The sequence below is a fragment of the Capsicum annuum genome, chromosome 3 (assembly GCF_002878395.1).
Source record: "Capsicum annuum cultivar UCD-10X-F1 chromosome 3, UCD10Xv1.1, whole genome shotgun sequence".
Classification (NCBI taxonomy): domain Eukaryota; kingdom Viridiplantae; phylum Streptophyta; class Magnoliopsida; order Solanales; family Solanaceae; genus Capsicum; species Capsicum annuum.
The window spans coordinates 7,987,858-8,012,926 of NC_061113.1; the positions used below are offsets into that span (position 1 = coordinate 7,987,858).

Consider the following 25,069-nt stretch of genomic DNA (forward strand, 5'->3'; position numbering starts at 1 on the left):
AACACATTTTATTTTCCTCACCACTAACTAACAAAATAAACACAAGGATACAATTCACACCAGGGAGGGCCCACAGATGGATTCCATGAATAAATACACATGCCATATACAGGGAGAGGGGATTATCATCATCTTCAACAGAGAACAATACTCACTATCACACTCAACGAAAAACCTCTCAAAAATTCATCTCCATCGTACTCACCTGCGAGACTCCACTAACAAAACACAAAAAGGGGTCACACACAAGAGCTCCCATTTTTCTTTTCTTATAGAGGCTTCACTCTCAATTCACTGAAGATACTAACACACACATACACATATTAACATACACACACACACCAATTGGGAGGGAGAGAGTAGATCAGTGAAAAAAAATAGTGTGAAAGATTGATGGAGAAAATTGAGAGAGGGAGAAAAATTTAAGAAAATAGAAGAGAGAGAGGTGATTGAGAAGCCGAAAAACACCCTCTTCACCGGTGGACGTCTCCATCCGCACTCCCTCCAGCTCCGACTAGAGCGATGGACTGACGGCTAGTAGCGGCGACCCTATCTCAGGTCCTGTTCTGGCCAATTTCAAACAAAAATCAGTTATTTGTATTGATCTTGTCGTCCATCTAGTGTCAGATTGTTGTCTGTCGTCAATCGCTTTTGATTTGGGTCTATTTTGCTCTTGGGTTTCGAGATCGGTTTTATCTTCGGGGGATTTTATTATTGCTGTTCGAATTTGTTGTTTCAGAAGTTCATAATTGAGTCTGTGTTCCCGAATTAAAATTTTGTTTGGATTGGGATTGACAATATTGGGTCGAATTGGGTCTTTGTTGAGGTTCGACTTGAGGTTTTGGATGCGGACTCTACCGGGTTTAATCGAAATAATACATCAATTTTGAAAGCGACATTGAGGTTCAATTCTATATTCTTCCTTTTTAATTTTTACGTGAATGTGAATGATTTGTTGTTTGACATGTTTGAATCTTTGTTGTGTGTTGGTTGATGTTGGTTTCGAATTTTGAAAGGTGATTAGATAATCGAAGAATGCATTAATCATTGGTTGGGATAAATTGGGGTGACACTTAAAACGTTGATAAAGGTGAATATTAATTTTCTGTAATTCTTCGATAGTCGCTTGATTCGGAATAAGCATTGACTTGTTATATTCGATAGTCACATATTTTAGGTCGATAATTGTTAGGCAAATGTTAGGGGGTAGGCAAATATAAGAATTGTGAAATCTTGAATGCTTGACATGTGTTGAATGGCTTGATTTTATTGCATCTGATTCAAGTGTATTCATTTGGCCGGGGAATGCCCCGAGATTTTATGTACTTATTCACCAGGGAATGCCCCGAGGCATCTTGTACTCAGGGGACGTTCGCGATGAAGGCCCGATGCGTCGAGTAGAGCGTGGGAGCACAGTTTAGGATTAGTATAGGTTAGAATAGAATTTATATTTTTCGCATTTTTTTACTTTGGATAGTATAATTGGACTGAATGTTCTATTTTTGGGATTTGTTTTGTTTTGTGTTTGTTTGTTTGATTGTTGTGTGTTTATATGATTTATACATCTTTAGTGTCTAATTAGCCGATACGCTCCACCAAGCGACCGTGGTTGAACCACGGGATCGAGGGGTGCCTAACACCTTCCCCTCGGTCAACAGAATTCCTTAACCGGAATCTCTGTTCGCAAATCAGTTTTAAAAGAGTCAAAACAGTTTTGAAAAAAGATTCTCAAAGGTGACTTGGCACACCCAATTATGTCAAGTGGCAACTCTGAGTTCAAAAGTAAATAATTCTTTTCGAAATAAATTCTCATCTTTTGTCACTTAATAATAAAACCCTTTCGAACTTTAAAAGGAATCTTATTTTGGTAAAAAAAAGAGGTGTGACAGTTTTTATTAAGGTTAATTACTAATGGACTTTAGGTTAATACACTAGAATTCAGATATATTACATATAGAGTTTACATTTTATAATAATATAATATGTATTTCAAATTTTATATATCTAGGTGGAAAAACATAAGTATATTAGGTAATTCTTAATGGGCTAACGATTTATCTGATAAGGAAATTAAGTAATCCACCCCCACACTGATAAGTCGTTAATTATAAAATTTCAGTCCGTTCACCAATTATTTATCCGATAAACCAACACCAATAAGTTGATAAGCCAATTTTGCGGTTGACTTATTGAATACGGTTCGGTTTTAAACAACCCTAAATTTAATCCTATAATTTTTCAACTTTTGAAACTTCGTTTCTCAATGCATCATTAATATATGCAAAAAAAAAAAAAAATGCCATTTAAATTCACGTTATTTAATGAGGTTAAATGGAGAAAGAAATTAAGAATACTAAAAATGTCATTTAAATTCATGTTATTTAAATGGAACATAGCAAACATAGTCACACAGATACAACAATGCATGCAAGACAAACAAGTGAAAATATCAGCATATATACATAGAAGGTAACCAGTTAGCTGATCATCTTGCTAATTTAGCCATAGATACTGGAGCATTTACTATTACAAGCTTTCATCAGCTAGACAAAGGAGGAAAAGCCATCATAAATTAATAGTGGTAAATGGCAGAGTCCATACTTGAGGATTACACCTTCAAAAGGATAAGGGAATAGGAGAAGCTAAAGTTGAATAGTTTACATGCAACATATGTACAACCCACAGAAGTATCAAAAAGAGTGCATGTACTAACTAGCCTAAGCTATTCCAGCCAACAAAAAGGACTCTCAGCATAATGGGAGGGTCTATGAGTCGACTTGAGCTTGATAAACCTGAGAATGAGGCTGCTAACCGAATTTTTGTGGGTCCAAGCATCCCAATATCTTCTTCCCTACCATATTTGTGGAACACAAGCTAGAAAAGTTACAGTCAACAACATCAGATCCAAAAAAAGAAGAGGAAGAACGAAGAAGGTCAGCTCACTCGGATATAACAGCCTCTCTCAAATGATCAGATCCCTCTTAGCTGCACAAAAAGCATTTCAATGTCCCATCCACCGGAGAACACAACTAAAGAAGGAGAAGCATCACTATTCCAGTAAAGTAAAGGTGTTAATAGCTAAACAAAGACAAGGAGATGGTGCTTACTTCTGTAAGCTGATATCACAAGGAAGCCATGACAAGGGAGGCACAACATTGCGGAAGCTAGAGTTGGTGAAAGAGATCTCCATTTTGGAAGGAAGCGCAGATGAGAAGAGGATTAGGAAAGTTGTTTCATTTTTAGAAACCCTACTGAGTTTATATGTTTTTTTCAATTGGATCTGGGTTGGGTCGGGTTATTAGAATAGTAGCAGGTTGTTAGTTTGGATAATGGATTGGTCCATTGTGTTTGGATGATTTATTTATAAGAGATCAAAATTAAACCAAAGAAAAAACAGAAAAGTAATATCTAACAAATTAATTTGTCATACACCAACAAATAGCATAAATAGAGGTATATACTAGCTTGCTTTTACATGAAAAGGCAACCAATTTTTACTTTTTTTTAAAAAGGCAAAATAACTCGGTGGGCCTTTGTATTATGTCCGATTTGTAAAGTGGATACTCCCACTTAGCGCTTTGTCATCTGAACCCCTCAATTCAATAAAACTCAACATTTTAAACACTTTTTCAGTGAGTGTAACACACCCGTCCCACGTCAGCAGCCACATCATCTTCCACGTCATTTTTAAGTATAAAAAATATTAAATATTAAAATAAATAAATAAATAAAATCCCACCACCACCACCCTCCTCTTGTTCCTCTCTTTTCCGTCCTCTTTTTTTTCTTTTCTGTTCTTCTTTCTGTATTTCTTCTTCTTCTTTTTTCTTATTAGAAAATGCTGTGTTGGCTATGAATATTTGGTCCTTCTTTTTTAATTTTGAATTTCGTGAAAATAGCATCGCTATGAAGTTGTTTAGTTGGTTGTTTCCGATAAGTTTCGCCGGTCTAATTTTTGGGGTGGGGCTGATCCGTGGTTGTTCCGGCAAAATTCTCGTCGGAGAAAGTAGAATGGAATGATTATTTCCGTCCCCTCTCTTGCTCTTTGCCTCTCTCTCCCTCTCTTTTTCTCTCCCAAATCTTTCTAACCCCTTCCATCCATCTCTTTGTTTTTTTATTTACCCGATCTTTTAGATGTGTATATATCTATGTGTATAGAGTGTGGTTGTGTGAATTTCGGTGAAGTGTGTGTTTGTTTAGTGATTATGAAATCGAAAAGTGAGTGTGTATGAGAGTGTGATGTGTGAATTTTTATCTGAGAGTCTGTGAATCATTGTTGTTTGTATATGAGAAAAAATGGAGGTCAAAGGTGTGAGTTGCGAGTTGTGTGAGAGTCTGTGTTATATATTGTGTTAATAGCGTAAGAGAGTGTTTTTTTTTTGTATGTGTGATGACAGTATGTATATATATATTCTCCTCTTTGAAGTTGTGTATTGTATTGTGTACATAAAAAAATAGAGGAGAAGAATCTGTATTCCAGTGAGGTAATCTGTTTTGGGGAAAAAAGAGAAAAAAATGTGACTGGACCGGCGGTGAATGGCGTGGGGGGATGGGGAAGGTGATGGACGGCGTGGGGGATGGGGAAGGTGGTGGATGCCGGGGGTCGGAGAGGGGTCTCTGAAATGGAGGTAATTGGGGAAGGGGTGCTAGAACGGAGGTTGGGGTAGGGGTGGAGGGAGATTTTAGTTTTTCTTTTTTAAAATTTTTAAAATATTATAAATATTTAATCACGCACTCAAAAAATGCGTGTTTACACGCTTTTTGTCACATCATCGAGCTAATGCCACATAAGCAAAAAAGTGTTTAAAATATTGCTTTTTAATAGATTCAAGGGTCCATATAACAAACATGTAAGTAGGAGTACTCACTTTACAAATCATACATAGTACAAGGGTCCACCAAATTATTTTGCCAAAAAAAATCATAGTGAAGATTAGCTTTGCTTCCTTATTAGTTTTATCATTTTTGTTTGTACAACAAATGAATGCCACCAAAAGGATGCATGTTCATATAGTTGATGGTATTAAAAAAAACAAACCACAATTAATTTTTCTTAATTTCGTTGTGCATCTAGAGATCATGATCTTGGATGACATTTTCCTACATATCAAGGAAGTGATTTTTAATTTCATTCAAATCGAATCGTTTTGTTGAGATGATTTTCTTTTGTCATTTTTTATGGGGCAAAAAGAAGGTAGCATTTGAAGTGTACAAAGATACGGGAGCTTGTGGAAGTGAATTTGTTACTGGAACATGCTATTGGTTGGTGAAGGAAGATGGTTTCTATCTCGCCAATCAAACTTCTCCTCCTCCATCTTTTTTGGTTAAAAAACTTGGTTGGCAAAATGCAATTCATTAATTTGTTATGTGATTATAAAATGAAATGGAACATATATTATTATAAATAAAGTCTTTTATCCATTTAAATGCGTTCTTTATACAGATATAATATGATAACATGTATGAAAGTCATAAAGTTATCAAAAAAAGAAAACGAATATACTATACACTTAATAGTGATAACATAATAATTGCTTAAAGTTATAAGGAAAAAGAAAAAAAATGGAATATACTATACACTTAATAGTGATAACAAAATAAATGCTTGTATCTTTTTTTCCTTATGTAAACACTATATAGTAGTAGCAGGCAAATTGACATAAAAATAGATCTTGCTTAAGAAAAAAGAAATACAAAAAAGGATTAAAAAACAGGGAGACAAAAATACATACATGATTGTGAAACAAAAGATTTTCTAACTCTATGATTTCCTTCTAGTTTTACACATAAAACATTTTTACTTTTTTAAGATCTGAAAGTCATTTTTATTTATATTCAAATTGTAAAATAACAAGAGATCTAATTATTTTCTTGAGCCTATTTCTCAGAGCAACTATGTAAAATAAAAATAAAAAGATCGAGAATCCTATATTTAAAAAAAAAATGAAAATTACCTCCGCATTAATTGTGAAAATGGGCAACGTTTTTCAATTATATAATAACAAAAGATCATCTAACTCCAATTAATCAACAACATAAGTATATTTGTCTAATTCAATTCTATACGTTTTCAACTTTTGAAACTTCTTTCTTCAATGCATCATTAAAATATGCAAGTGAAAAAGGCCATTTAAATTCATGTTATTTAATGGGGTTAAATGGAGAAAGAAATTTAGGATATTAAAACAGAAAAGTAATAAGTATCTAACAAATTAATTTGCCATACACCAACAAACAAGTATAAATAGAGGAATATACTTGCTTCTTTTGCATGAGAAGGCAACCAAAATAAAAGGAAAAAAGAATTATAATGAAGATTAGCTTTGTTTCCTTATTAGCTTTGTCATTTTTGTTTGTACAACAATGGAGTGCTTTGGAAAAGATTCATGTTCATATAGTTGATGGTATGAATAAAACAACTCCTCAATTGATATTTCATTGTGCATCTGCAGACGACGATCTTGGGTCGCATAGGTGTTATTTTCAATATTTTTGGGTATACAAATCTGTATTTAGGCACACAATAACTTTAACACAAGTTCAAGTCTAAAACAAAAACACCTATGAAGCTACACAACACCTTTAACACAAGATTAAAAATAATCTATCCAAGAAGTGTGTTATTATTTCAGAAATAAGATGAAACAGAAATTTAAAGCCAAGTCCCCCGACTTCACGGAGTGTCCTTAAGAAATAATTCCTCTCATTGTACCCGAGGTTATGGAATTTTCCTTCCAGGATAAAATGACTTTCAATCCAACAATAGCGGTACCTCAAATTATTGAATTCGTCGAACTCACTCAACGGCTAATAATCACACTGAGTATTTGTAGAGAAGAAGAGTGTTTATGCTGTCAAAAATCATATCTACACCTAAGGAATATGTCAGGTATTTCTAGCCTTAAAGTGTCCCTTCGAAAATGAAGCATTGGTTCAGAAAAAAGGCACCTATTCAGTACAGTCACGTCACCTGCGCCCAGGCTGTGCTGGACCTGCGCCTAATCTACGACCGCAGGTGACACTGTCCGAATTCCAATAAGTACCTGCGTTGCACCTGCGGCCGCAGGTTACCGAGGTGTGCGCGCAGATCGCCCCATTGCACGAAACAGTGTGCCTTTTACCTCGAAGGGTTGCATCCCTTCGAAGTGTGTTGTGCATGCATTTGAATGACGTCCAAAATGTGCCCGCACATGGAGAAAAATATTTCTATCAGATTCTTTGGATTAAAGTTTCACTTGTTCATCAAATTTCAAATAAAGTTTGTCTAAAAAATAGATCTCATCGATCCGAAGCCGAGCAAGCAACAACCACGCAAGGCACCACCTTGTCCTTGCCTCGCTATCCATGTGGAGATGTGTTTCTCAATATAAACACATGAAAGTTTCTTTCTCCCACCAATGTAGAAGAATTTAGTAAACTTTCCATAAAGGAGTACACTTTCCATTTTAGTGACTTTCATTCCCTCCATTATTTTTCCCTCCATTTTTCATTCATACATACACTTTGAACTCAACAATAGGCCTGGTATAAAGAAAGTGATTTTCAATTTTCATTCAAACAAAAAAATTTTGTTGAGACAGTTTTCTTTTATCGGACGTATTGGGGGTGGAGGATGCGTGGGTGGGTGGTGGTAGTGGTGGCATTGTTTGAATTAAATCAAAAAATCAAATCGAATTGTTATTTGAATTGATTTTTCGGTTTGATTTCAATTAAGAATTTACTTTTTTTTTTTTTTTTGATCTTTTGGTTTGGTTTTGAATTTAGAAAAATAAAGATTGGAGTATAATTAAGTATAACACATTCTTACTTTGTTGAGTTAACTGCACTAAAACTTTCTTTATAATTTAGTTTATATTTTTTGTTTGGACATCTTTTAATACACTTTTAAGTATAGTGTGTAGAAGTTTTGCTTGTGATTTATATTAGGAAAAATATATTTAAGACTTCTTCATGTATTATAGTTTTTACTTTTTCCCAACATGCAAATTAATATTAGTTATCTATAATCTATTAAAAGTGTAAAAACCTTTAGAAAAGTTATTTAAACTTTTTGTTCTTCATTAAAAGACTATTCTTTAGATAAAACTGTCTTTTCACTATTCTTTTACTTCATTATTTAATTCACCTTTGGCTTTCGTCTCGGTAGGTGTATTATTATACATTTTTTGTTATATTAACTAGACTTCCTAAAATATATGGTAGGAAAATTAATTAATATTTTCCCTTTGACTGTTCAATTAGAAAAATACTCTTAAAATATGACTCTATTAAGAAAATACTTTTATAATTATTGAGATGTACGTTAAATTAGAAAACATAACGATTTGCCTATTGAGAGAATATGATTGATGCTCATCTAACTTGATTTGATTGCATGTGTATATTGGTGGATGCTTGATTTTCTAATCCTCAACTTTTTCACTATTTTTATCAGCATAATAGAATTCAACATGTGTGTGTATATATATATCTTCTTTATTTTCATTCAAAATCATTCTTTAGGGTCAAAATTTTCGCTCAGACAAGAATTAGCTGGATCAAAATCAAAAGCTTTGTGATCACTATTATATTATTTTTTTATAGTTTACAGGTTGTAGATGAATGTCGGTTGACTTTGAAGAATTTCTTGTGTAAATGTTAGGTTTAATTGTATTGTTTTGATATCTTTATTATCTTATTGTTATATTTTAATTTACATATGCTAGATGAATGTGAGACGACTTTGAATTTTTTTTCTAGGTAAAAGTTAGGTTTAATTGTATTATCGTAATATCTCTATTAATTTGTTATTTTGTGGTAGTTTACAGTTCATAGATGAATCTCAATCGTCTTTGAGAAATTTGTGTGTAAAATTTAATTTTAATTGTATTAATGTTGGTCGACTTTGAGAAAATTTTTTAAGTAAAGATTAGGTTTAGTTGTATTATTTTGATATCTCTATTATCGTATTATTTTGTTATTGTTTACAGGTGGTAGATGAGTGTTGGACGACTTTGAGAAATTTTTTGTGTGTAAAGATTAGATTTAATTGTATTATTTTGATGTCTCTATTATTGTATTGTTTTGTTGCAATTTACAGATGGTAGATGAAATTTAATTATTATATTCATCTTTATTATTTAAACAAATATCATATTTAGTGTAATGTTTGAATTCATTAAAATGAGGTACACGCGCAAGACGTGTATACCTAAACTAGTATTATTAATTATCAATATAACTGAATAACCAAAGTGAAAAGAGAAAAATTGAACCAAATCAAATTTGTTTTGATGGGGATCATATTACACTTTTCAAATTAAAAAATAAAAAATAACGATGTGAAGTTGTACAAACCAAATAGAAAAATCGAATGCACACCCTAATTATTATAAGTAAATAAAATCTATGTCATGAATTCCTATACTGCTAAATCCATATCCTACTCTCTCTTTATAGTGCATTTAAAAATTTTCACAAAAAAATAATAATTTTTAATTTAAATAGAAAAAGGAATCAAATCTTAATACTCAAAGATTTTGAAATTCTAAACTTAATAAAATTTTGAAATTCATGGCAAATCTCATTGTGAGAATACATCATTATTTTGAACAGTGGCGAATCCAAAATTTTCGTTCAGGAAGTTTGAAAAAAGTAAGCATATCACTATTGATAGCAAATAAGCAGGTCGGATCATATATGAATGGTGCAAGTGATATATGAGAGACCTCATATAAAGCTTCTTAACTAGCAATCAAACGACTCCTTAATCACTTTTAAACTAATATTTATATTTGCTCACGAGTCATGACAAAAAACTTCGCAAAATATAAGAATTGTCGTTCTACATTATAAACGTAGAAGTTCAAATCATGGTTACATACAAAAATAACATTGCATACAAATAAAATTAATTTGTTTGAACTCTTTTTTAATAGTGTATACAGAAATTAATGGACTGAAGTATTAGAGAATTATTCGTAATTTAATATTTTTTTATTTAAATTAAATATTGATATTAAATATTTAATAGATATATAATAATATTTTCTGTGAAGTCATTTTATTAATTGAATTATTAGTCAATATTAATTTAAGATTTTAATAGAAACCCATAATTTTTTAAAAATTTATAACAATATAAAGCATTTTTAAAGAATTGACAAAGAGAGTAATATTTAAAAACAGGAAAAAGAAGGAAAGAAGGTTGAAGGGGTTGGGAAAGTGGATTATTCAGAACTTTTTGCTATTGAGTTGTGCCATAGGCTTATGTTTAAGGGGTGAAATATTAATTATTTATACCTAAAATAACTTTTTTTGGGCTTTATGTAGATTCATCTCTAATTCTAAATAGTGATTAAACTTGTATGTTAAGAGTGTATTTGGTATGAGGAAAATATTTTTTGAAAAATATTTTTTAGTTTTTTCATGTGATTGATTTAAACGTCTAAGAAAAATGACTTTTTTTTTAAAGTAAGGAAAATATTTTTCAAAATTCTTTTCAATCGCGCTTTAAGTTGAAATGTTCATATAACTCCTAAAATCACTCATCCCTACCTCAACATCCAAACCTGCCCCGGCATCAAATCTCCTCCCCCCCTCCCCCCGGCATCACCCCCAATCTAAAAATCATATTTAGTAGTCGTTTGTCTATGAGAATTTTTTACTTTTTTTCAAAAAATTATTTCACTTTAACGAAAATGTGAAAACAATATGTGTTTAGCCATGAGAATTTCAAATACAATTTGAAATTATATTTGGAAAAGTGAAAACAATTAAAATTTATTTTTACTTTTTTTCACTCCTACTTGTCTCACAAAATTTCAAAAACAACAACAATTTATATTCATGGACAAACACAACTCAAACTTCTACTCTAAAAAATTATAATTTTCATGACCAAATAAGACCTTATTTTTCTAAAAATATTTCTAATATTTTTCTTACCCCATCCCTTAAAAGAATATTTAAAATTTTTAACTGAATAACCAACAATTGAAAGAAAAAAATTGCATCATTGAAAGTTTTCATGATACACTAATTAGAACAGGGGATTATTTTGGACTTAATATTATTGTACTGTTTTTTTTTTCTAGACCCGACTACATAAACTAACAGACTATGAAAATATAATAGGCTGAAGCAATTCACTTCTATTCTCGTTAGGATTAGAGCAATTAAAGTAGTTCGCTTCTTCAAGTAAAATTATATATGTAGGATATGTTATGAAAAAAAGTTCTCTTACTAGTGAACTTAAGATAGCGAGATTAGGGTCGGGTAAAAAAAAATATAATAGGGCAAAAAAGTCAAAACTCTCTTAACCAACTTGACAAAAGGGTAGCACAATGAAACAGTCTCAATATCACTGAAAGTCCAATAATTTTTCGCACTTATTTCCTCTAGGCTAGTTTACTCCCGTAACAAATAACTCTTCCATGATCGAAGAAGTTCAGTTGACAAAATTAAGAGTTCAGTTAAGAGTCACACTGTTAAGGAGCTATTCCTCTCAATGACAAGTTTGAGTTCGACTATTCTTCCTTCGAAATATATAGTTAGTATATTATTTTTGACAAGTTTATTCAATTGAACAAGCACGACCATCACCAAACTAAATCATGAGCTCACAAGTCACAATTAAAAAAAATTTAAACTCTATGTTCCGGACAAAATCGTATTTCACTAAACTTTAACTATATGCTTGAGATATTACACCCAAAAAAGAAGTGAGAGAAAGAAAAGATGAACACATGAATATAACGTAGTTGATAAAAATATCATTGATCCTATTAATTCATAAATCGTAACAAAATTCAAGTAAATAATATAAAACCTCCTAAAATATAAAAGACCATCATAAAACCGAATCTGACAAATTAATTTATTTCTATAAATAGAATATTTCTTTTTGGGTAATATTCACTTTTTTCTAAATTAAAAAGTTCAACAAAATTAAACCAAATCTTTCTATTTTGTCCCTAAAAAGTACACGTGTCGATCCATTAAACCTCACTCCACGTCATCATTGCTTATAACAGCAGGTTGGTAGTATAACAAAATAATAAATATAATAAATAAATATTATAACACTATACAAATAATAAAAAAAAAAAAACAAAAAGCAAAATAGGTAACAGAAATTTAAATTTTTATTATTAGTACAATTTTACATAAAAAAGAATGTTTTTTTTCCCCTCTTCTTCGATCCCATCAGAGAGATCCCTCTGTACTAAATCGAATTGGGCTTTTTCCTTTTCGTCCTTATAATTTTGAAAAAGTTTAATTTTGGCCCGGATTTTTATCTGTTTATTTCGAAAATAAAGGATTGAAATTGTAATTTCTATTCAAAAAAAAAATAAAAATAAAACTTGTATATAAAATGAAATGTAGATTGATTGATTGATTGATCTGTTATTTTATAGGAGTATTTGGGGATTTTTTTTTTAGGGTTTTTGGATGAGGATTTAAGAGGAAGGATTTGAATTTTATTTTTTGGGATTTGGTGGATGGCGTCAGCTCAGGTGTTGAAAAAGCAAGAGCATTTGCAAGCTGGGAAGAAAAAGGTAAATTGGGTTTTGATTTGATTTTGTTTTTGAATTTTGTATTTTTTTTATTTTTTTTTTGGTTTTGCTTATGGATTTGATTTGTTTAAGTTGTTGAATTTAGTTTTTTTTTTTTGTTTGGAATTAATAGTGAAATTTAAGTTGTTGGTAATGTTAATGAGCTGAGTTTTACGGGGAGGTTGGGTACTTGGATTTTTAACCTGTCGGTGAGTTTTGAATATTTGGAAAAGGGGTTTGGTTTGGTTTATGGATTTAATTTGCTAAATTTGTTGAATTTAGTTTATTACTTGAATGTTTTTGAATTAATGTAGTTTTATTTAAGTTGTTGGTAATGTTAATGAGCTAAATTTGACGGGGAATCTTAGTGGTTCGGTTGGTTGTTTGGGTACTTGTACTTTTAAGTTGTCGGTGAGGGTTTGATTCCCGCCCTCCCACATTTTCCCGGAAAAAGCGGTTGTTTTGGTTTATGGATTAGATTTGTTGAATTTAGTTTTTTGTGCTTGAATGTTTGGAAATTAATAGTGAAATTAAGTTGTTGGTAATGTTAATGAGTTGAATTGTACGGGGAATTTTAGTTGTTCAGTTGGTTGGATACGTGGACTTTTAACTTGTCGGTGAGGGTGTGATTCCGCCCTCCCACATTTTCCCATAAAAAAAGGAAATAGAGCTGAATTCGACGGGAAATCTTAGTAGCTTAGTTGGCTGACTAGCCGAAGTTTTAACTTGTGGGGGAGATTTGATTACCGACCTTTTGTAATCCCTTCTGCCATCTACCCTTAAAAAGAAAAAGCTGAATTTTATGTGGAATCTTAGTAGCTCAGTTGGTTGGTTGGTTGGCTACCTGAAGTTTTACATTGTATCCGAGGTTCGATTCCGGACCTTGTAATCCCCATCGTCCATTTTCCCTTAGAAAAATTAGAGAGCTGAATTCTACTTGTGGAGAAGGTTTTAAATGAATGACGTTCTACTTGGAATTAGAAATAAAGAGCAGTTGCAATTTGGAGTGTCTTTTGAATTGTGTTAAGTAGCTTGAAGTAGTTATCATCTACTTGAAGATACGGACGCCCTAGACTTAGGTTTGAGGTAGCGTGAGAAGGTGCTCACGGTGGTTGAATACTTTCTAGATTTTCAACTGTTACAGACAATTCTCAAGTGAGGCTGACAGCCTGACATTGAAAGATGAGATGGTTGAGTGGTTATAGCCCCGGTTTGACAACCACTATAGTTTTGAACAAAGAACTATCGAGGGTTCGAATCCCTCTCTCCATTTTTGCTAATTGAATAGTTTTTGTCTTTAGTGGTTTTGAGTAATCTGCTAACGGCTTCCAATTTCCAAAAAAATAATCCCAATAGTGTCAAACTTTCCAACTTCCAATAAAATAATCCCAATTGTGTCAAACTTTCCAATTTTGGAATAGTTACGGAATCTCCATGAATAGGATCAAACCTAATTCCATAGTATTTACTCGAGGTTCCTCTTTAAGAAAGTCCTCTAGAGGGCTTAATTGATCTATGATTTATGTTTCATCTTTCGTTTCCTTTTTAATTGTTTTGAGAAATCGATCGATTAATTCCGATTCTTTCTTTTTCTCTTGATTCTTTTATGATCTAGATTTATAGATCCTTTCATGGATTGACGAAAATGTGCATAAGCTCTATTTCCCTTGCCCATTCTATGAGTCTCTTCCTTTTTGTGTATGGCATCAGCACTCCCTTTGGCAGCCTCCACTAATTTGGAACTTAATTCAAAAACCATATTTTGACCTGGCGTTTTCGGCATGCCTTTAATAACCAACGAATGGAAAATGCTTTTTATTGTGTGGATCCTATTTCAATGGAAACTTGATGAGTCAATCCACCTACACGTCTTGCTTTTACTGATATATCGGGAGTGCTTTTCTTGCATATTCTTGATAAACCAGCGGTTATGTATAGATGTAGGAGGATCTGTTTGGGAAGTAAGAAGCCCCTTTGACATAGATTTTCTTCTATAGGGCAGAGCTTATAATGTCATAATACCTGAATGGATGTAGCATAAAATGAGCTTATATCTCAATAAAATACTCCACCTTATCAAGAAAATAAATAGACGAGGTGATTCTTTACAAAAGCTTGGTTGTACGAAGATTTGATTATTTCAGGCTTGTATTTACCCAAAAACTTTGAAACATGTAATCAGGTAAAGGTGGTCAGGGATTGATTAATAAGATAGCAAAGTATTGAGTCTGATGTGAAACATATCTCGTTTCTGGTCAATCTGATCTCTTTATGTAGAAGTAAACATTAGCAAAAATCAGTGTGTTTAGATAGCTATTCTTATTCTTGTCTCTAGCAGTTGTCAATACTGAATGACTTGTATTATTGATTTCTGGGAATCTTCTAATGAAACACTAGTTAACATAGGTGTTACTTGCAAAACAGTCATTTATCCAAACAAAGATTTTAATATGTTGGGCTGACTGGTTTTGGGGTACTTCTTTTCTTCCTCTTGTGCAGCTAAATGTGGTATCCTAGACTGCCACATCAGTGCTGTTATCTTTTGGAAGCACATTGATGCTGATATATTTTGAATGATCATGCCTAAAAAACTCCGGAGGCCATTTTTCAAAATGTTAATCACTTAATCTGTTTGTACTTTGCCATTTATTAACAGTTTGTATACTTGTGAACCCCATTGCCTTTCTATTTTATTTATTTTTGAATTTTGTGACATCAAGAACTCCTAAGAAATTGAGTAGGTGTTGCCACAAGTTGTGGAAGCCTGCTAAAATTATGGTTATCATCATATGATGTTACTGACCTCTAAGTTTTTCTTCTCGCATAATAAAATAGGTTGAGGCTACTCCCTTTTTGCTTTTTTTTTTTTCTAATCGTTCGATTTCACTAAGTTGCAATGGCCTTGTTTTACTCATGAATGTCACCTGGTCTTGCGCTTTATAAAATTTTGCACACTCCTTATTTATCTGGTACCTCTGCAATTGTTATTTGCAGCTAGAGGAATTTCGTAAGAAGAGAGCAGCAGATAAGGCTAAAAAGGCAACTTCAAATAGTCAACAGCTTGCCTCTGATGGAGGCGTAGATAATCAACATTCAGGGAATGAACCCTCTAGAATTAAGGACTCCAGCGGAGCTGATACATCTGATGCTGTTGTCAGATCTGTTCTAGAGCCATCTGAAGTACATGCTAAGCATGATTTTGCCAAGCCTGATCTTACCCAGAAGTCTGATTTAATTTTTCCTAATGAATCTAGTGCTGGTGATACGCCTAGTTTGCACAAATACAATGATGATGCTGTTGTTAAAGCCAACAAGTACGATGATGGTGCTGTTGTTAAAACTGCTGTTGTTAAAACTAACAGTTATGATTTTGGTTCTTCCATCTCATCGTTGTCTCATTTAGAAGATAAACGGTCTAGAAGTGATGAGAATCTCAAGGTTTCTGAAACAGTAAGTGATACTTATGACAACCCTGAGAAGAGGGAGAATGATGGGGCCTTAGAAACTGTTCCATTCAGGTTTGTGACTAACCACTCTACAGCCACTTTTCCACCTTCATCCCTCAATAGTGACAGAACTTCCAGTCATTTCACTTATGATGATATGGGTAAAAGCATATCAGAGGAGAACCATGCAAAGGATCTTTCTGTAACTAATGATGGTACTTCTCATGCTTTTCTGGCTAATGTCTCACCTTCAAATCCATTCCGTTCTCTCGAAGACAAGCAACAGTATACAGATCACTGGGCTAGTGACATGACTTCCGCTTCATATGGTGGTAAATTTTTGGTTACATCTGTTCTGTTCATCTAAGTTGTGCACCTGAGCGACCTTTGTTCAAATAATATCTTTTTCTCCTTTTCTCAATTCTTTTATGGTTTCTTTGACCCAGCTGACTGCTTAATGTATGCACTATATAGTTAGCCAATCTGATGATGCGCAATCTGATATAGATCTCCCATTTTTGGTAGATTATGTGCCTCGCGGTACCACTGTCACAAAATTTTATCCTGAAGTTGGGAGAAATGCTGCTGCTGTGGGATCTAATAATTTTGTAGTGCCTGATAAAGAATACAACCAGTTAAGCAGCTCCGGTCTTCCCCCGACTAAAACTTCTTCTTGGGCATCGAACTCCAAGTATGATGGTTTTGATGCTAGAAGTTCTTCTAGTTACTCACAGATGTCTCTGCCCATAACTGGGGCAACTGGGAGGAGAACTCCATCTTTCCTTGATTCCATCAACATTTCAAAAGTCTCTGCTGCATCCCCTCCCTCAATAGGATCAGTTACTACAGACACATATGACTCAATTGGTTACCCGAAGGACACACTGGGTTTATCAAATTCTGAGAACTTGTCAAATTCTTCAAAATTTTCTGGTAATGGGTCAGATCTATACAAGCATGCTGCTGAGAAAGACATAGGCAACATGGACAACAGAAATCCATTTTATTCACAGAAGCAAAATGAAGATTTTGCTGCATTAGAACAGGTATTTTTACATCTTTTGCAACTAATAATTAAGCACACTTATCTTCATTATATCCTAGATCACGAGTAGTATCCTCCGTTTCTTTGAGGAATGAGGCTGCCTATGGAAAGAAGAGATGAGGACATGCATGACACATATTTGTCCGGATATATGATTTTGTAATAGGATTTTTAGTGGTAAACACTAACATGCTCTATGCTTATTCTCCACAGCATATTGAAGATTTAACACAAGAGAAGTTCTCTCTGCAACGCGCTCTAGAGGCTTCACGAACTCTAGCAGAGTCTCTAGCTGCTGAAAATTCAGCTCTGACAGATAGTTATAATCAACAGGTATGCTGCTGGCCATGCATATGAATTTTTTCACTACTATAAAAAGTTAGCTGACTTTCCATGGAAGCATATGCAAGCTTGAAAAATTAGGTAGATAGGCCATGTTGGTTCCAAACCAGGTGAGAGAAGCTTTTTGATGGCTCAAATTAACTGTTGGCAAAACAAATGTTCTGATTAGTTGGGCACTTGTCACTGTTAGATCTGAGTAGTTAAGCTACATGGAGATGGACATGGATGTCCAGTATGGGTGTGAATTTAGAAGTCAGATTGATCATCATTTAAATCCTAAATTCTAGGATACAAATAAGAGTGCAGTGCCAAATCCTATGTGTAACCCACAATCACACCTAAATATGGACATGGTGTGGCAGGTGGTTTTGAAGTACCCGCGTTACATAGCTGAGCAGTTACTTAGTTGCATTTCGAAACTAAAAGGTGTTAAGAATTGTTGATCATAAATTTGAATATAGATGGACGATAATAGCTCCTCTGCATCCCAAAGCATGCTGCCCTCCTAGGCGTGCAACATTAAGTAAGAGTCTACATCAATTTATGAGTTACATTCTCCTTTTTCTTGGTTGAGTTTGTGTCATAGTTCTTATGTGAGCTATTGTTTCTTTTTTTTCTTTAGATTTTCACATATGCCGGTCCTCTTTGTGAAATTTGTTACACTTTTAATAGTGAAGTGAAATGATGTATTTCTTTTGCAGGGAAGTTTTGTTGGCCAACTAAAAGCTGAGATGGAGATGTTGCAAGAGGAAATTAAAGCTCATCTGGTTTGTAGTTTGTACAATCTTGCTCTCCTACCCTCATTTCCCTTCTTACTCTTGTGGCACTTCTAGATGTTCTGTTTGTGCATCATATATTAAATGTTTGACTTATGGAAGTTGTTTTTGCCTCTGATGACTTGAGTTTATTGATCAACTTCGTAAGGAGTAAGGACTTGCATTTATTTCTCATCTGGGTACCTCTTAAATTTTGTTTAGTTATGTTTGATTTATCAAGAAGTATTACTGATCAATTTGTTTTGGCATTGTTGATGTGACATCGTAAAAATTAGCATCTGGTGCTATAATGATACAACTCATGTAAATTAGTATATATCTATCTGAGATATTGAAAAGATGGTTATTGCACACTCGACAGTAGATATGATGTACTCATTTTATTTGTTGGAATTAATTTAGATGATTTCTGTCATCTATACATGGAAAAGTCACTTCTTTTTTCTTTCCATCAGTTTTTATAATCAGATGGCTGGATGAGTCAGTAGCTTTCAGTATTTCCTTAATTGGATGTATGCAATCTTCTTTGTTGAATTCAATGAAACAGGGTGAACTTGAAGCCGTGAAAATGGAATATACAAATGTACAATTGGAATGTAATGCTGCTGATGAGCGCGCCAAGCTGTTGGCGTCTGAAGTAATTGGCTTGGAAGAGAAGGTAAGTAACTGCAGTGTTCCCTTCTGTTGACCCAATAATTTCATGAATACATGTAGTATACATGTATTGCCTTTTTACTGGTTTCTCATTGAAATTTGAAAGTTGTTTAACTTAATTACCATATATAGGTTGAATTAATGTAATGTCATTTACATTTATAAATTATAATTTAGTGAATCTCATGGTGTATAAATAAGTTGACCATATTGATCCTGAAATAAGGGATCATATGCTTTGTGTATTCACCATCACTTGTTGAGTTTTGAGTTATAAGTAGGATTTCTTCAATGTAAAACTAAACTTAGCAGTTTAAGTAGAGCCTGATGTCTGGAGTATTTTTTTTATTTTTTTCACACACATTGGGTGTCAAGTCACTTGATGCTTATTCAGTTTTAAATGTTACAGCATTTCTTGCAAATATACACTAATCTTGTACTTTTGTTGTATGAAGAAACATCAGTTCTTTGTCAAAGAAATTGATTTATGTAACTGGAAATCCCCAAACACCACTTTGGATTACACTGGGCATGTTGTTGTTGTTTGTAACTGGAAGGAAATAAAATATTGGCCTTTTCAGAGTCCAGATGTCTGCAAGACAACAACAACAACAACAACAAACCCAGTGTATTCCCACCTAGTGGGGTCTGGGGGTAAGATGTACGCAGTCCATACCTCTACCTCTGATGAAGTAGAAAGACTGTTTCCGATAGACCCCCGGCTCAAGACACGAGATACCACACAAACACATAGTAAAGCACAGAAGCAGATTACATAACATAAATACGGCCCCCATAAGTAATATAAAACAGAGGAAAGCACACAAATTCGTAATAAAACATGGAACACGGAAGACGGAATCCTAACAGGAATAAAACCCCCATCAAGTAATTCCCTACACTAGCGACCCAAACTGGCCCTAATCCTTTGCCGAAATTCGCGCCCTCCAGATGTCTGCAAGACAGTTTGCATTATTTCGCTGATTTGTTTACACTTTTTTTAACCAAGTACTCTAGGATGACATATTTATAAAGTTTTGTCACATATGATACTATTGTATTTTGTGGGAAATCTGTTTTTTTGTCCAGTTTTATGATGGTCTAAGGATAAAGTTAATAAGTAATAATTACTTAGATCGATAATACCTACTCTTGGGTGATTGAGGTGTCGAACCAGTGTATTCTTTTTTCCCGTTCCTTTTAGGTAAGTGGATGTGGTTTCTTTTTTCATTTCCCTCTTTTCCTTTTTCATGTTGCCAGCTAAATATGTACCGTCACTCGTTTGCCCGCTCTTTCTTTTTTACATTTTCCATTCTGTAAAAAAAAAAACAGACAGTTTTATTGGACAGATCTTCTTTCTTTTTAATTTGTTTATGATATGGATTCTTTATACTGTTATCGGTCCTAAGCCAGGGGTCTATCGGAAACAGCCTCTCTACTTCATCTGAGGTAGTGGTATGGTCTGCGTACACTCTACCCTCCCCAGACCCCACTATGTGGGAATACACTGGGTATGTTGTTGTTGTATGAGATAGATTCTATTCTCTTCTCTTTATATTTTTGCCTAAAATATTTTATTCTCCTCTTTATATTTTTGTCTAAAATATTTTGTAGGCACTTCGTCTAAGATCTAATGAGCTTAAACTGGAGAAAGAATTGGAGAAGTCACAAGCTGAAATGTCTTCTTTTAAGTATGTTTGAGGCTGGACTGTAAATTAATCAACGCTGTCATATGCCCACTTAACTCTGTTCTGGTTATAGTTGTCCTTTTATTCTATTCTCTGTTTTTTCTCCCTCCTGTCCTTTCGACACCCCACCCTTTTGGAGTGGGCATGCCTCTTTTCTTTTGGGTTAAGAGGGAGGTGAGTTGTGTGGCTTAATCGCTTCTTGGTAGATGGAAGAACAAATTGTTTTATGAATATGAAAAGGATGGGCAAATGGTGGCAGAATGTATTGCTATGATGCTTTTAAAAGATTTGTGGCTCCTTAAAGTAAATAGTGGAAATCATTTTGGGAAGCTTCATGTACCGATCTCACACTAATCTGTATTGGCATAAAAGTTTAAACATTAAAGTAATGTGGGTGAATGAAAATCACAATAAAAAGTTGAATCTTATTCTCGTTCTCATTAACCTCTAGATTTCTGTTGGGATGTGTTTTTATCTCATTCAACTCTCTATCTTCTTGCAGGAAGAAAATTGCTAGCCTTGAAAAAGATCGTCAAGATATGCAATCAACAATCAATGCTTTAAAAGAAGGTAAGATATGGTTATATCTGCTTGTGCCTAGTGAGGTGGTTTGCATTTTTCATCGGAGTTCAGCGTGCATCTGCAAGGACACATGAGCCGTCATTTTTACAAGTCTTTTCCATTTTCACTGCCTTAAACTTTCTTAAATGAACATCCCAGGCTCAGTAAGAGCACCCAACTATCAGAAATGAAATATAATTACACTCAGTCGAATAAGTACGTAGTACTGCCTTTTCTGTTGGCAAAATAGTTTCAGATTTCTTAATTGTTTGTGATATTCTGGCTGAAATATCCCAATTTTTTATTCTGCTGGAGAGAAATATAGGTAAACACTTTGATGATAGGTACCAAAAATAGTTTTATTGCTTAAAAGTTTTGACTGGACATATCATACAGAATCTTGTGGAAACATTTGTCCAGAGAGTCTATAGGACCCCAAAGAGTTGCTTCGGAGTGCCAAAAATGAGTGTAGCATGCTTCAGAACACTGAGCAGTATCTTTCTGGCTGTTCATTTAGTTTGTTTGTGGTGCGCTGGCTCCTCTTCGGATAAGTTAAAGCAGCCTGGCTCCTTGGAGCCACTGAGGAGAAGGACCACTGAACTACAAGCACTTTGTTTGTCTGTAGATAATTTTTTCATCCTGGAGTTCGACAGATTCATCTTCTCCCTCATTCTGGTAACATTGTCTGTTATATGACTATTTTGCTTATAGATGGTGTCCTACTAAATGAAAAGATGGGTATATCATCCATTTTGCTCCCTTTTTTGTATCAAGATTTCCTATAATTTATGGCTGGATTCTCTCATACAAAAGGATCTTATGCTTGAACCTTATAACTTTTATAGCTTATGGCTCTTATCACTTCCTAGTCTGCTGGGGAAAATGCTGCGGGAATAATTATTTCTAAATTGTTTCTATTAAATAATCTTTTGTAACTCTTGAAGTGATCTTGACTTGTCAATATCCTTCCAACCTTGTCACAATTTTTCTTTAATATACTCAGTTTTGTGAGGCAATTTTTTTTTTCCATCATAAGCTTGATTCTTTCTGTTTCCCTATTTTCTTCCTCTAAACAGAAAAGAAGCTCTTGCAGTCCAAATTCCTAAAAGCTTCTGCAAATGGAAAGTCGGTTGATCCTAGCAGGAAGATGCCTCCTAAAGTAGATGTATCAACTTCTACCGAGGATCTCCGTATGTATTTCAGATTTCTCAAATTACTACATCATACTTTTTCTTGATGTTCAGCATTTAATTTTTTTCTTTATATATTCATAGAATTCAATTTGTGTCCATTCAGGTGAAGATGATATCACGAGTAGTACCACAAATGACACTAATTTGGTTGGTATTGATGGGCCCACCACCTCTTCTTTGTCCAATTTTGGACAGTTTAGTATCGAAAATTTGTCAGTGGCCATTCCTCCAGATCAAAATAGGATGATCCAAGACATTAATACATTAATTTCTGAGGTAGCATGATATACTTGAGACTGATAATTTTCTACTCCTAATTTCATCCCATCGTCTTTGTTCCCTTAAAAGAATAAGACGTTTTAACTAACTAATAACTAAAATATTGCTCTACTTGGAATGATTACAGTTAGCCTTGGAGAAAGATGAATTGACAAAAGCCCTGTCAGTTGAATCATCTCACTGCACTACATTGAAGGTAACTTGAACCTATGTGCTAGACGGCAAATATCATTCAAATCTGCTTTTTACCCCTTTTCTGGTTAAAATCATTGCCTGAACTTTTGGATTCCTTTCTTTTTCCCTTTGTTATCTGTGAGTAAACTACAAATGCATAGTTGGACATGCTTTCTTTGGTCAAATATGGACATCTAATTTATAAAAAGCCATCCCCTCCAACATGTTCAGACATTCTTCTTAATGTCTGGCCAGCTTCATTTAGTGTTTGCGATAGAAGTCTCCTCACATAAGCTTTCTGGAGCTTCACGGCTAGTTTGAAGGTCGATACTAATAATTCTCTTTTATACTTGTCTTGGGGGATTTGCCTTTCTGTTCATTTTGGATGGTAAAGGAATTAAACAAGGACTTAACTCGGAAGCTTGAAATTCAAACACAAAGATTGGAGCTTTTAACTGCTCAAACCATGGCAAATGACAACAAACAATTGAGACAACCAGATGCGGTGTCTGTTCATGAGAATATTGCGTATGCTGATGAAGGAGATGAGGTAACTTTACATTTGTTGCTCTGTATTCTAATTACTGCTTTTGTGCGCTAATAAAATGCCAGACTTCTAAAGACCATTGTTGCCTTTCTATCTTTCAATTTTAGTAGCTGCACTTCTGTTGTTTCCTTTCTTTGCAAAGGGAACTTCAAGTTTCAGTGAGATGGAATGCCATTCTAATAAATTACAAGGCCACAAGGCGTTGTGCTCTAGGATTCCTTATTTAGAATTCATCTGTGTTAAACAGTAAACTACATTGATCTCGTAGCAAGCTAAGAAGGACTTGAGCTTGAACTTGACTCTCTCTCCTGGTGACTTGCTGGAAATTGTCCAATCAGGCATCAGGATATATAACTTAGAAAATATATTGGAAATCATAATTATTGCTTTGTCTCAGAATACTCAATTTTTCTAGCGACTTTTTAACCCTTTGTCATTCCAAATATCTTTTCTGAGTGCATGTGAAATATCATTAAAATATATCGTGTCTGCTGGTGAAGTCAAGCATATATACTAACCATCATTAGTGACAGAGCAGGATTTTTTCAAGGCGATTCAAATGAAGTAAACATACGAAGAAACTAAAGGGATTCAACATTTAGATAAAACGAATAGTTTTGACCTTGTATATAAATGTAATTTTCCCATTAGCTCTGGCCATTGCTTGCATGGTGGTGAATTTTATATCCCCAAACTGTTAGTATCCCATAGTAATTTGGTGGTTTCTGTTACCTTTCCCTTTTTCTAATCATTTTTTTTTTGGCATCTCGTTCGGATCAGGTGGTGGAACGAGTATTGGGATGGATCATGAAACTATTTCCTGGAGGGCCATCAAGGCGACGAACCAGCAAGCATTTTTAATCTCCATAGCAAGAGTACAAATACAATTGAGTGTTTTCTGCGAAAAGTTAGTTCTTGCTCCTCTCTGGCCTGGTATTTGGTAGCCAGACGGAGTCCAGATTATGTACATTATCCATGGTTTATAGACAGTCCAATTCTTTTTTCCCAAAAGAAGCAAATTGTATCTAAGAGGCATATCGGAAGCTGGAATAGCCGTTTCTCTGACAGTTTTGGCAATAAACCGTGATCTCGTTGTTTACAAGGAGTTTTTGTTTTAACAAACGTCGCAATGAAGATCAAAGACAACGAAAGATTTGGGATGTCTTAGTTCACAAGATATGTTTAGTTGTCAACCATGAGAAGACAAAACAGGTCAAATGATTCCTTTTTCTGTGGAAATGATGTTTATATATTGTCATTGTACTCGTTATGTTGTCTCGGTGCACTAAAGCTACCCATATGAGCAGGGTCCGAGGAAGTGTCTGGATCACAGGCGTCTATTGTATGCAGTTTTAGTCTTACCCTGCATTTCCGCTTTGGTGCTCGTTATGTTGTATTTGTTGAAAACTAAGGCTTAAGAAGGCCCAATATATCAAAATATGATGGTTCTGTCCGTCCAATATATCAAAATATGATGGTTCTGTCCGTCCTTTGTACTCATTTGGGGACTAGATATCCATTTAAGTTTCTCTATATAATTTGTTTTAATCTTTTAGGGATACTTTGTTCTAGAGATGCAACGACAATAACAAACCCAGTGCAATCTTACAGGTGGGATCTTGAGAAGCAACGAAAATAACAGATCTAGTGTAATCACACAGGTGGGGTGTGGGACGCTTTGTTCTGTTGTTCGTGGTTTCAATGATTACGTGGTTTCTGGTATGAAATACTTTTGCCAATTTAGGGGAGTTCACGGATCGATTTAGTTGGATATTTTTCTCAAATATGATAGAATCAAATCAAAGATTCAAAGTTAAAATGACCATCA

General features: G+C 34.1%; 1 protein-coding gene and 1 long non-coding RNA gene across 3 annotated transcripts; one reads left to right on the forward strand and one right to left on the reverse strand.

The window, feature by feature from the left end:
- Positions 1-2,544: 2,544 nt before the first annotated feature.
- On the reverse strand, positions 2,545-3,319 carry LOC107864534. 2 transcript variants are annotated; one of them, XR_001672659.2, is made up of 3 exons: positions 3,108-3,313; positions 2,944-3,029; positions 2,545-2,851 (listed from the first exon to the last, which is right to left on the reverse strand). It is a non-coding gene; the product is annotated as an uncharacterized LOC107864534 (long non-coding RNA). The 2 variants fall into 2 exon arrangements; XR_007053354.1 differs by having other exon boundaries at positions 2,545-3,029; positions 3,108-3,319.
- Positions 3,320-12,102: 8,783 nt separating this feature from the next.
- LOC107864535 (protein BLISTER) lies at positions 12,103-24,741 on the forward strand. The gene is made up of 13 exons (XM_016710933.2): positions 12,103-12,539; positions 15,531-16,314; positions 16,508-17,028; positions 17,241-17,360; positions 18,071-18,136; positions 18,693-18,803; positions 20,414-20,490; positions 20,990-21,057; positions 22,125-22,238; positions 22,345-22,517; positions 22,648-22,716; positions 23,089-23,244; positions 24,022-24,741. The coding sequence occupies exons 1-13, from the start codon at positions 12,483-12,485 to the stop codon at positions 24,100-24,102; spliced, it is 2,397 nt and encodes a 798-aa protein (XP_016566419.2). The 5' UTR covers positions 12,103-12,482; the 3' UTR covers positions 24,103-24,741.
- Positions 24,742-25,069: the final 328 nt, after the last annotated feature.

Coding starts and splice junctions, on each gene's coding strand:
- LOC107864535 (XM_016710933.2), top strand. CDS start 12,483: ATGGCGTCAGCTCAGGTGTTGAAAAAGCAAGAGCATTTGCAAGCTGGG. Junction 18,804..20,413: donor TAATTGGCTTGGAAGAGAAG/GTAAGTAACTGC, acceptor AATATTTTGTAG/GCACTTCGTCTAAGATCTAA. Junction 22,717..23,088: donor CTCACTGCACTACATTGAAG/GTAACTTGAACC, acceptor TGGATGGTAAAG/GAATTAAACAAGGACTTAAC.